Source organism: Ylistrum balloti, unplaced genomic scaffold (assembly GCF_031769215.1).
Source record: "Ylistrum balloti isolate Yb309-2 unplaced genomic scaffold, AGI_CSIRO_Ybal_v1 Utg369730, whole genome shotgun sequence".
In the NCBI taxonomy this organism is placed as follows: domain Eukaryota; kingdom Metazoa; phylum Mollusca; class Bivalvia; order Pectinida; family Pectinidae; genus Ylistrum; species Ylistrum balloti.
The window spans coordinates 2707998-2721312 of NW_026781945.1; the positions used below are offsets into that span (position 1 = coordinate 2707998).

The 13315-nt window shown below is 33.7% G+C and overlaps 1 protein-coding gene across 1 annotated transcript; it reads right to left on the reverse strand.

The window, feature by feature from the left end:
- Nucleotides 1–897: 897 nt before the first annotated feature.
- Nucleotides 898–13114, reverse strand: LOC132565648 (isocitrate dehydrogenase [NADP] cytoplasmic-like). Its single transcript, XM_060230341.1, has 12 exons — nt 13041–13114; nt 12906–12945; nt 10140–10246; nt 9619–9705; nt 8162–8322; nt 7689–7835; nt 7139–7206; nt 6750–6818; nt 6270–6421; nt 5065–5205; nt 4443–4605; nt 898–3019 (listed from the first exon to the last, which is right to left on the reverse strand). The coding sequence occupies exons 1-12, from the start codon at nt 13054–13056 to the stop codon at nt 2932–2934; spliced, it is 1239 nt and encodes a 412-aa protein (XP_060086324.1). The 5' UTR covers nt 13057–13114; the 3' UTR covers nt 898–2931.
- Nucleotides 13115–13315: the final 201 nt, after the last annotated feature.

Genomic DNA, 13315 nt, shown 5'->3' on the forward strand with positions numbered 1-13315 from the left:
ACAGGCCAGCACTAGATCGATCCCAATGGTAGAATTTGAAGTAACAATGGTAAAATGTGTAAAGGTTACACAGTGGATGGTGCTAGGCACACAATAGACAAAACATGTTGGTTATAGGTCATCCTGACCAAAAGTCGTACCATGTAAAAATAAATCTCAACCATTTTGATTTTTTTGTAATGCAGAATCTATTGAATTTGCAAATACATAACTCAGTACAATGTATATATGTATTTAACCCTTCTGTTATCACATGAATTAAAAAATTAGTTAGTTCTATTTATCCATCAGTTAGATAACACATTAAACCAATTACAAAAGGAAGTATGATTGCACAAGATAAGACTTTTCTAGAAGTTTTATAAAAAATTGATTTTAAATCAAAATCGTATATTCTCAATAGATTATAAATTCTATCAACATTGCATTTCATCTCTGGTCATAGCATCCCATTGCAGAATATTGAATTACTGATCTTGTATCTTATCATAAAACCCTGATGTTCTAAGATACACATTTTCATGTAATTACTGATGCTGGGCATCACTTTAACTACAATTAACCCAAATCACACACAACCATTCTACAAATTAAATAATAAATTGATATGTTTCCCATTTTGATTTACTACCCTGTGTCTAAACTGAACTTTGTTGATATTGGTAAGTAATGTTGATAGATAAATATTCATAGACAAGAAGATAAAATCCTACGTGGTAAAAAACAACGAATGTTTATATATAAGAGTTACTTGTGACAATAAAAAATATCCGAGATCAACTCATACCCGAAAGAAAACTGGTAAAATATGAATATAAATTATTAAAAGGATACAAACCTGAATTAACAAGTACAAATTTAAAAGATTATTTCATAAAAATATCAATTACACCAGTGTTAATTGACCATTGTTTACATTTACTGCAACAAGTTTTTACAATATTTGAGATTATGTTTAAATGTAACATAGAAAGAGAAAAGACAAAATTTAGATAGTATTAACAAGTGTCTGGTTATATATTAATTGAACATTAGTATTGTTAATATCAAATATAGACACACTTTGCAGCATTTAAATTCCAAAGAGTGAAACACTGCAGGTTTTGTTCTAAAAAACTGTTCTGGTGATTGTACTTTTCCACAGATCTGTGTCAAACTATGGTCATGAATGTCCCTTAACAGAAGGGGGATAATCATGTTTTATCTTTTAAACACATTTTCATATCACTAACAATGGAAAGAATAAGTTTTTACCAAAAACAAACACATTAGAACCACCATGATTACAATCTAGTATTCATTCTTCCATACCACAATTACACTCAATAGTATGATGTATAATCTCTCAATGTTTCTTTTTTAATTCAAACAATGATCTATATAGGAAGTTAAACTAACAAGTTTCTAACATCCAATTTCACGAATGAAATTTCACGAATGAAATTTCACCAATCAGCACTAATATTACCATGAAGATCACAAGAAAGTAACACTCTATCAATCTGTGTATGATGAGATCCTAGCCATCAAATTCGTGGAAAGGGACTATTTATGGAAATCTGCATACTCAGATAATATAGAATATCAGGGGAATTTTATCAAACAGTGATTGGATCCTTGCGATCAAATTCGCAGAAACAATGAAATTCCATAAATCAACAATTTTCTATAGACAATAAGGAAGCAAAAGCAGCAGAAATATTTCTCAATACAAGACCTGAAACATCAAAATAAAAAACAGAACACAAATACAGTAAAACCCCATTTACTTGACCCCGTTTTCCTTGAATACCCCTAATCATCGAACAAGTCGCTTTGTCCTAGCCATGTCCTTCTTAAGTGTTTCTAGTTATTCAACCTCCAATTCCTCGACCCATTATTCCTTAAATACCATGCATTCCTCAAACTTATTTTTACCCCAATCTTTTCATGTTCATAGTATTTCCTCCCTCTATTTGTTGAACAATTTATCTCTATCACAGAACTGTGATCAACTTCAGGGTAACTGTTCCAATGACACATTAATTGCATGTAAGTTATGTACACATGTTTACGTCAAGATTGTTCGCATCTTTTCTGTTACTCTGCAAATTCCACTTACCAGAAATGAAAAGTATTGCAGGTATATAGTATTTGGTCCCATAACAGTTTTAAAGATTTTCTTTGCAATTTGATGACTTAATGTATTAATTATTCATCAATTTATATGGAATGCTGTAAATCCACCTCCTATTTACTACATACACTAAGCTTAAGAAACCATCAATTACATACTTACTGTAGAATTCAGATTGGTGTTGCGATACCATTTTTATATAATTCTCTCCATTAAAATTTGAGACAAATTGACGTTTTTAGTCAATCAAAAAATGATTATAAATTTGACTGGTCAAAGAACTGTGTATTGAAGAAGTCATTCAAGGACATGGATTGTCCATACAGGACCATCAATAACCAATCTCTGATTACCTGAATACGCCATATTCCTTAAACTATTGACATGGTCCCAAGGAGCATGATTTAATGAGGTCTTACTGTATGACATTACTGAACAATTACAAATGCCAAATTAATTCAAGAAAATTAATCACAAAAAATACATTTTGATTTTTAAAACATTCTAGAATAATTCTGTATGGTAATGAAACTTAAATAAGAACACATACACTATTCCCTAAAACTAAGCTGAAACAAAGACACTAGCTAAACAGAATCATTAACATGTATTCAATTAACTGATTTTGGCATCAATTAATTTCCCTAGTAAACAACAATGCCCCAATTTCAATAAATCCTTAATCTTGCAAAAACCTCATATATTGGAAAAAATATCACCTATATTGTCACAATCAGTCCTTAATTTTAAAATCCTAAGTATGATGTTCACAGCAGGCTTTAAAGTCGACTAGCTGGTTCATCATCCAGGCCTAGTCAACTGGATTGTCCCATTCTCTTTTCAAGATCCTCTGCTACTTTGTCAATGAACTCAAAGGTGTTCAGGTAGTCCTTGCGAGTAATTCTGAAAGAATAAATAGCAATGTACATACAAATTAAGATGTTTCATTTTTACAGAGAACACAGTAATATATCAAGTAAAAAAAGAGTTTTGCAGACCCTTCAAGACTACAAAACTGAAATTTAAGACATTACAAAGATTGTATTTTCATGTACTAAAATTGGGCTTGTCAGAAAGAAAAAAACAATATAATTAAGTCTTCCCTTATTTCATAAATGAACAATCCAGGTCCAACTGATCAAACAAATGAAGGTGCAGGTAGAGGTTTCTACTGACTCTTGAATTCAAGAGTTTCTACATTACAGAGATTGTGTTAAAGCTGGAGCATTTCATTGATGTTTCAAAAGTTAACATCATATAGATTGTGTCACTAGTGTTATAACAGGTAAAGGTGAAGTGTTTCATTGACCCTACAAGAGTCTACATTACAGAGATTGTGTTAAAGCTGGAGCATTTCATCGATGTTTCAAAAGTTAACATCATATAGATTGTGTCACTAGTGTTATAACAGGTAAAGGTGAAGTGTTTCATTGACCCTACAAGAGTCTACATTACAGAGATTGTGTTAAAGCTGGAGCATTTCATCGATGTTTCAAAAGTTAACATCATATAGATTGTGTCACTAGTGTTATAACAGGTAAAGGTGAAGTGTTTCATTGACCCTACAAGAGTTTCTACATTACAGAGATTGTGTTAAAGCTGGAGCATTTCATCGATGTTTCAAAAGTTAACATCATATAGATTGTGTCACTAGTGTTATAACAGGTAAAGGTGAAGTGTTTCATTGACCCTACAAGAGTTTCTACATTACAGAGATTGTGTTAAAGCTGGAGCATTTCATCGATGTTTCAAAAGTTAACATCATATAGATTGTGTCACTAGTGTTATAACAGGTAAAGGTGAAGTGTTTCATTGACCCTACAAGAGTCTACATTACAGAGATTGTGTTAAAGCTGGAGCATTTCATTGATGTTTCAAAAGTTAACATCATATAGATTGTGTCACTAGTGTTATAACAGGTAAAGGTGAAGTGTTTCATTGACCCTACAAGAGTTTCTACATTACAGAGATTGTGTTAAAGCTGGAGCATTTCATCGATGTTTCAAAAGTTAACATCATATAGATTGAGTCACTAGTGTTATAACAGGTAAAGGTGAAGTGTTTCATTGACCCTACAAGAGTCTACATTACAGAGATTATATTTACTAGAGTTAAATAGGTAAATGTGAAGAGATATACTAACCAAACAAGAGTCTACATAACAGAGATTATATATATTTCTGTTTTAACAGGTAATGGTGAAGAGCTTTATTGACTCCACAGGTTGACAATACAGATTCTTCTTGTGTTATAACATTTCATTTAAAGTTAACAGTTACAGTGACAACTACAAGGTAGACTCTGGTTTTGTGATATATAAACTCACCCATTCATTCCTTTGATACAAATGGCCAAATCTTTTGTCATAATGCCAGACTGGATTGTTTCCACACAAGAAAGCTCCAAATTCTCAGCAAACTGTTTCAGACTACTGTTCTTGTCCAGTTTGGCTCTGTGTATCAAACCCCTTGTCCAAGCAAATATGGAGGCTGAAAAATATGAACAACTGAACAGCTTAATATACAGACAATATGTTGATCATGACTTCTTTCCAAAAATCAGAACATGTCTCTTCAAGTTTGTTTATCTAAAATGATTTCTACTCGTTAAAAATTTGTCCTCACTTGTGTGGAGGACTTCTCTTAGCGGTACCATTGGTGAGGCTACCAGTATATTTTAAAATAATTTTCTACTCCTTAAAAATGTCTTTACCCAAGAATTGGTGGGAGTCAAATTTTAAATGAAATAAGTCACAGAATTGCAATCCTTAATGGACCAACACCTCATCAAGTGAACCCATACTTCAAGTATGAAGTTCCAGTGATAAGACATGTATGAGATAGTACCTGGACATGATAGCAAAATTACAGAAAGGCGTGACACAAAATTGTAAGCCACCCCCCTCCTTCCTCAAGTTCCAAGCAGGGTACTAATACTCATGTCCTTACCTATAGAATTGGTGGAGGTCTCCTTGCCCTGCTGGTGTAATCTAAAGTGTCTTGTAACGGTTCCATGGGCAGCTTCTGACTCTATTGTTTTACCATCTGGACAAATCAGGACACTAGTCATCATTCCCAGAGATCCAAAACCTGAAATAGGGATTAAAATCTGTGAAATGGCAGTAATTATCTTAGCATTGAACATAACAACTGACAGGAGAGATTTTTCCATCCACACACATGAGAGATACATGTCCCATGCAGAATATCCACAAGCCATGTGGGATACTTAACTCCCACATGGGCATAAGTAAGTGCCTGTTCAGAATGATCTTACTTCCTAAAGCCTATCTAGCAAAATATTCAGAACAAGATGTGTTTATGAAACACTATGCCCAAAGTTGTGAAAAAATTCTGAAGTGGGATATTAAAACTGTACTGTATAAGGCAAGTGCTATTTGCATGCACACTTTTATGTTTTAGTTTTAGTGCAATGGTTATGGCCAATATTGAAATATATCAAATGTAGGTCAAACGTCACATGATCAAAAGTTTTAGTACTACTGGCAAGAACACACATGCTAGAAATGAAAGTCCTATCTCTTATGGTGCAATAGTTATGGTCAGGTTAAAGCTGACAACAGACAAACAAACAAACAGACAGCACAAGAACAATATAAAAAAAATTATATCATGACAACATAAATAAAAAAGTAGCTAAGTCACAATACTTCTATAGCTTTAGAAAAAAATGTAAAATATTTAATGCTTCTCCTACATTCATTCTGTGCCAACTTTTTCTTTTTTCATATGGGTGACACAAAGATATCCTAGTTTTCAAGAGAGGTCATCTACATATTCTCCTTTTTATCATAATGGGTAGTATGTGCATTCCCCAAATTTACATCAATCCCGGCTCTAATGTTCTTTAGAATAATCATTGTAAAAAATTTACTGTTACTCTGATCATCTCTTTAAAATCATACAAATATGGATATATTAGGATATCCCCCACACAACCTTATCCCAATCCCCATCACCTGCTACCAAAAAAAAAAAAAAATTAAAAAAGGAAATTAAGAAGCATCTTAAAATCTCTTTCCTCATTTCATTTTCTCCTAAATGAAACAAAAGCTGCAGGTAAGATCAATGATGTCCTCTAATTACAGACAAGCAGCTAATAGTAAAACAGACATTAGTCCCATTCTGTGTACCTTGAGCAACAGAGTCTGATTGGACGTCACCATCATAGTTCTTGCATGCCCACACAAAACCTCCTTCTGACTTCATTGCATAAGCCACCATGTCATCAATGAGGCGATGCTCATACCAGATAGACTTTGCTTCAAACTTGGACTTGTATTCTCTAGGGGAAAGTAATTTAACACATTTTATATTTGCCAAAAAGTAGAGTTAATAAAGCCTAACAAATTAACATGTCACTTTAGGCCTGCTTTGTATCTGACTGTACTATACTTTTACACATAACAATGCACAAACACTGAGTAAAACATTTTAAAGTACCTGACACTTCTTCATCAGAAAAATATCATCCTGAATGGTAACTGTTTAGATTGAAATCGCATTTGCTTTGAAATTATCACAGAATATTAAGAAATTTTGTTATGAATTAGAATTAGAGATTTGTATAACTTGTAATTACACTTCTAATCATCATAAACACAACTTTATACCTGTCGTAGATCTCCTGAAAAATGTCCTTGAATCGTCCATCATACTTCTTCAGAATTGTGTTCTTAGTACTGAAAATATAATGTACTAGCATTATTGCCTGTATTAAGGTTGGGTGCTGTACAGTTATCTTTGTTGGGCCATAAAATTAAGATTCATTCATTAAACACTTTGTAATCAATTTAGCTATTAATTATTACAGTAAACTTGTAGTATCTTAATTCAAATTGATTATGTAAACATTGTTCTGAAATTTCAGTCAAATTGATTATGTAAAGAATGTTCTGAAATTTCAGTCAAATTGATTATGTTGCAGACATGAAATAAAATAATTCCCAGAAAAGAAAACAGATGTTTGATAATTGCTCTGGTCACAACTAAATTTACTTACCTCAAGTAAAGAGGCCAACCTTTCTCCAGGGCAAACACAAACGAGCTGTGTGCAAACTCTGTTATACTCTGAAATAATTAATATCAATAACTGTTGATAAATCTTATTTCCAAATATCAAATTTCTCAGTACCAGATAAGGTCTGGCAGATTCTGTGAAGAATAAGCAAAATTCAAGTCAATATATTTTGGCCTATTAAAAAGGCTAAGTTTGGAATGTGTCAAAATTTGGAATAACTAATATTTTTTTTACACTTTATCCCATTAATATTCTCCAGAAATATTTCTCAGACAATTTTCATTTTAAATATCAATAGTCTAAATCTCTGGACAATTTTCTTTTGTTCTAAAGCTATTTTTAACAGATCCAAACTTCAAGTGAGGCAAGTGCTATAAGCAAACAGCAATCTCACGACTGGGACAAAAGCATATATAATACCTAAATGATCTCTTTTTGTCTTGAATTAGCCACCATTCCTTTCTGCTTCCCTGCTGTGAATACCATTTCACCATCAGTACATCTATGTCTGTGGCTGATTTACTGTGCTTACCTTATCAGTATTGTACATTCCTAAAGAAACACCACCGCCATCTTGGAATTCAAACACTGTGTAGTTCATGGCCTCCCCTCCATCACTTGGAGTGAACTTCATCTCAAGCTTTCCTGGACCCGGCACCACAAAGTCTGTGGCTTTGTACTGAAAAGAGGAGCATTATTTAAAGTATTCTTTACATATTACTGAAAGTAAATACCATTAATTTTTAAAGGAAAATATTAATGATATAGTTTCACTTACTGAGGGTAACATTTCTAACCAAAAACATCTATTGATTTTAAACTAAATTAAATGGAATTATTAACAATTCTTGACAAAGTGCAATCAACAACTACATTTAATATTTCAAACTGGAAAAGAAAAGACTGACTCAAATATCTGTATTCCAAAAACAATACATCATTGCAAAAAGTTTATAGCATAAATATCCAAATTTCTGCACAAGAATGTTAAAATAGACTTTGTACCTGATCCCCATAGGCATGTCTGCCAATGACAATACTCTTTGTCCAGCCTGGTACCAAACGGGGAATGTTGTTACAGATTATAGCCTCTCGGAATACAGTACCTCCCAGGATGTTACGGATCGTTCCATTTGGAGATTTCCACATTTTCTTAAGTTTAAATTCTAAAAATACAAAACAGAAATATAAAACAAGCTGGGGAGATTAATTTCATCACATCCTAACTGTGAAATGCCTCCTTCCTATACAGTAATATATTTAAGATTCAACCAAGTAATTAATCAATCAATCGTTCTCTTTTGGCAACATTTGTTTTAGTAAGATGTAAAAATATCTACTTGTTACATACAGTCACTTGACATTATGGGAAGGATTGAGGTGATATGTTTACATTTCATAATGTATGAAACTGACAATAAGTCTATGCACGCTATTAAGCCGATCCATGTCTATTGCAGATCTAAAACATATTTTGATAACAGCAGTATGCTATCTTCTCTATTTGGAAAAAATTTTCTTTAATCATTCATTTAAAATCCAGTTAGATGTCCATTATGTTTTTGAAATAACTGATATGGTACCAAAAATGGGTCTGTGCTACCACTATTGAGTATTGCCCTAAACATGATTATTAAACAACATACTCCAATATACAACATCATGGTGAAAAATAACTTTCATACACATCCATATATATGTATGTAATATTGCTTTCGGTTATAAAAATAAAATTGAAAATGACGTCTGACACAATTTAAATCCCAAACAAGTGACCGGTATAAGGAACATGGAATGACCAACATTGTTTTACTTCACATTTTGATTGGATAAAGACTATGTCTATCTATTATGTCAAATAAATAATTGTGAGACTCATAGATAGGAGTTGTAAATACCGATGAGTTAATTTCAACAAACAGTAATCTGTAGTCATAAGTCTCAATCCACAGTATGCATACTGATATGTCAATGCTAAATTTTGCTAATATACAAGCAGATATGTCCTTTAAATCAGGTGATCATGCTTTCTTCATTACAATATCCATTGTGATGAAGAGTAAAATAAAACCTACAATTTCTTAACGGTTGATTAACATGGTAGTGTTTAAAAAGAAAATCAAATATCAAAATCAAAATATTTTCAATACTCCAAACAAGCCAATAGGGATCAGTCCTTACATGCATTGCTACCTGGTATGATAAAAAACTTTTTGTCATGATTTTGAGGCAATGTCAACTCCGATAGTTTAAACTTAATCTATTTTCACAAGTATAATTGCATATAATTCAAATAGCTTCAACAATATTTTCAAACTGAGTGAAGGTTTACTTGATGTAAAAAAAAAAAAAAAAAATTGCTATCATTGTTCTGTAATAAGCCCATCCTCTAACTCTGGGTCAGAACTTTAAAGTACTCTGGATTTATTGCAGGATATCTATAGTAAGTCACAGAAAGTTACCTTCCACTCTTTTCTCATCTGGAGTAATAGTGGCACACTTGACACCAACGTTGTATTTCTTAATGGCAAAGGCAGCATCTATAGTCACTGGAAAATCAACAGTATCAGATTCTTACTAAATCATAAACTATCCAAACCTTGTCACTAACAAAAATTTGCTTCTTTTTCGTAGTATTTTACTTTGTGAACGGGAGCACTTTTAAAGAAATGTTTCAGTGAAGTAGTTCTTCATAATCCATATTTTCTATCAAGTATTGTATGTATGAAGTGACAATCTGTAGTTGTCAAATAGTGGCTTCACTATTACATACATCTACAGGCATCACTATTACATACATCTACAGGCATCACTATTACATACATCTACAGGCATCACTATTATATACATCTACAGGCATCACTATTATATACATCTACAGGTAAAGTGACAACTTATTCGTCTGTTGCACCTTTTCGATATCGAGGTCATACAAGAATGTAACAATAAGCAAAGTTATGTCTTAGAAGCAATGTTGAATTACCTTGATCATCAGTGGCATCCCTGTTTTCAATGCCAAGGTCATATGTGTGAAGTTCTAGATCTACAAATGGTAAAATCAGTTTTTGTTTGATGAGGTCCCAAATCACCCTGCAAATAGAAAAGATACAGCAAAGATGACTCCTGATCAGCTCAAATATATTAAAAAAAATAAATAAAAATAATGAGACAGACATATAGATCATCAAATTCAAATAAAGTATAGGAAGCTTGCTGTCAATAAATGGTACAGTAGTTCTTCATTTCTCAACTAAATACTTAGTGGGTTACTCCCCGAGTCTAACTAGTCAACAGGGAAGACAAACTTTGCAGGTGGCTGTTTATTTTTTCCCCTCCCTTTTTTGCTCTTTTTTTTTCTCATTTCATATTCCATAAACATTGCACTTCGTGTTATTGAAATTATTAAATTCTTCAATAGAATTATTTTAAATCAGACTCTTAAATACTTACCTTCTAAATGGTTTGTAAAAAAATTAGTTAAATTTCATAAGTTACATACATACAGCTCTGGGGGAGGGGGCGGGTTCTCTGTATAAAACAACACAGCATCTCTAGGGTTAAGAAATTTCAATCCACAGACTAGACAATGTCATTCTGAACATGTCAACAAAGTTTTCAAATCCTTTCAATAGTCTTCAAAGCCAAGTTGAAAACAAAATTCAAATGTCGAAAGTCAAAAAGACCTTTGGTTGCCATCTTCAATCTCTTATCAAAAGTAGCATCAATATAAAAATATGGACCTATTCTGAAACGAAGTTTCAAGCAGTATTCTTTTTTTTTTTTTTTTTTAAATATTGGTAACTCCAATCCAAAATAGCTACTGCAAGAAGTACTGATTGTCAGACCATGAATGAAGAGTAATTCAATTACCCAATCATGTCACGATAGTGGGCTTAAAATCCTTACATTTACGTAATGCTGTCCCAGTTAATGTTCAGTTCTAACTGTATACCATGTGACCCTCCCATTAGGAAGGGGCACCACACTGTTGTGTATAGGGTATTTCAGTTACAGAAGTACCATGCAGTGGCCCCATCAACTGCGAACCATGTCTTCAAACCAAATAGTGGAACAGCAGGGCCATTTTTAAGGCTCAACATTAATGAAACAGAAATACAAATTTGACATGCAGTCTGATTATTTTGGTCACTTAGTTGTCTAAGTATCTCATATCCTATTATGACACCTATGTGTCCTGTAGTGTCCTGTAATGAAGCTGGATAACTTGACTGTGATAGACCTTTGAAGAAACCCTGTACGTAGCAACACCAATGTTTATTTATCTAAAGAGTTTTATGTTCATTATTACAGCCATTTGACCTTTCAGCGGACGAGAAAAAATAGGAAAGTGAGCAGAGAGGTATGAAGTAATGGGAGTGAATAGGATAGAGAAATATGGAAGAGAGAGGCCTTCTATCCAACCAAACCTGTTCTTAAACTATAATTTTGAAAATGACCCCTCGGCCTTTTTACAAATTTACCTAACATTTATGAGGTGCATCACAGCAAGAGGATTGGTTAGGGACAGAGAGGAGATGGGAAAGGATCCTACACTTCATGAATTTTGATATGTTTATAACATTTCGGAAGTCTCTCAAAATTACTTAATGGATAGATCCCATTGCTAATATAAACCTATCCTCTGGGCTGATATTATCAATCTTATTCTTTTTCAAAGAACTGCAGAGGAATCTTTATAGTGCCACACAGGTCACCATTTTAAGTCCCACCTGATGGACTGAGTGTAAGTGTTTAATTGTTAGTAAAGTGACCATAAAGAAGTTTTCTGGTAACAACACAGCTCAAGATCCTAATTGGCAAAGGGAAATCTGGGTATAGATATATTTAAGGATACAGGACCCTGAATGGGAGTTCAATATCGCATGACCTGGGTAGAGGATCCTGGATATGGATGCAGGGCAGATACACCTTGGGTGGAGAGCAAATGAAGGAAGCCATGTCTAGTATAAATGTCTACAGTGGTACAATCCTGCAACTAAACAATCCATAGAATGCATTAGTGTGTGTTTGCGTTGTACTCCAGATCTGCATCTATATGTTTTTGTACTTTCCCATTTTCCAACTGATGTAACATCAACCCACTTAGCTGTCAAAAGTTTACTTCATATGTCTACAATTGGTAAAATTATTATGTAACGTTTGGTTTCTGTTAAGGAAATACATTCCTTGGGGAAGAAAAATCTTTCGGTCGAAACGTCTGTATTAAGACTACATACGAAGAAATCATTTTCATGTGCCTAGAAAGAAGACCCCTTTACCTTTGTGAGTAACTTTTGATTAATCAAATTAAACGGTTCATCAATCAAGAAGTGAAGTCGGTAACTGGGACGCTACAGATATCCACCTCATAAACCTATTGGCCGGGGTCAATTTCCGGAATCTGAAAGCCAAACTGGAAATAGTATTGAGCCTATCATTCAAGAAGCAGATGAGGGTATGCAGCCTTTTAGACTCGTACATAGCTAAGACCAAAGTAAACTGCCATATCATGTTGATCGGGTTACGATCAGCTGGTCGGGTCAGTGTCAGACGGACCGGATCAGAATAACATCGCCGGGACATTGCAAGGATAAGTCGATATATTTAGAATTTTACGTGACCGATATGCGTATTGTTTGGTATGGAATGCCAAAATTAGAAAGAAAATTTAGTGAAGTCTCTTGATTGGAGTATCACTTGACAGTGTCTTCCTTGTGTTTGACACGGGACAGCTTGACACATTTCTTACCGCGTCATCTCATCTCCCTGCATTTCCACAACAGGACCTCCTGTCAAATACACACAAAATACACGTTGAATATCAATTAAACAATTCTTATTGCACAAATTGAGATTGTTTTACGAGCCAGTATAACCTACTTACCTTTAATTTTACCCATTTTTGGTGCCGGTTATGTCAAAAGGCCAACAACTAAATATTCTGCACTGCTCGATAGATCAACGTGAGCAAACAGGACTTGACCTTTACCCCTGGACTGTGATTGGCTCATCAATGAGAGGCTGCTGAAGGGGGAGGGGCGGATTTGACTGTAATTAATAATTCAGTTAACATCGACTGATTCCGGTAATCATGCTGCACCAGGACTTGGTTACAGATGGTTTGGTCCTTCCGGGACAGTCAACGATTCTATTGGACAG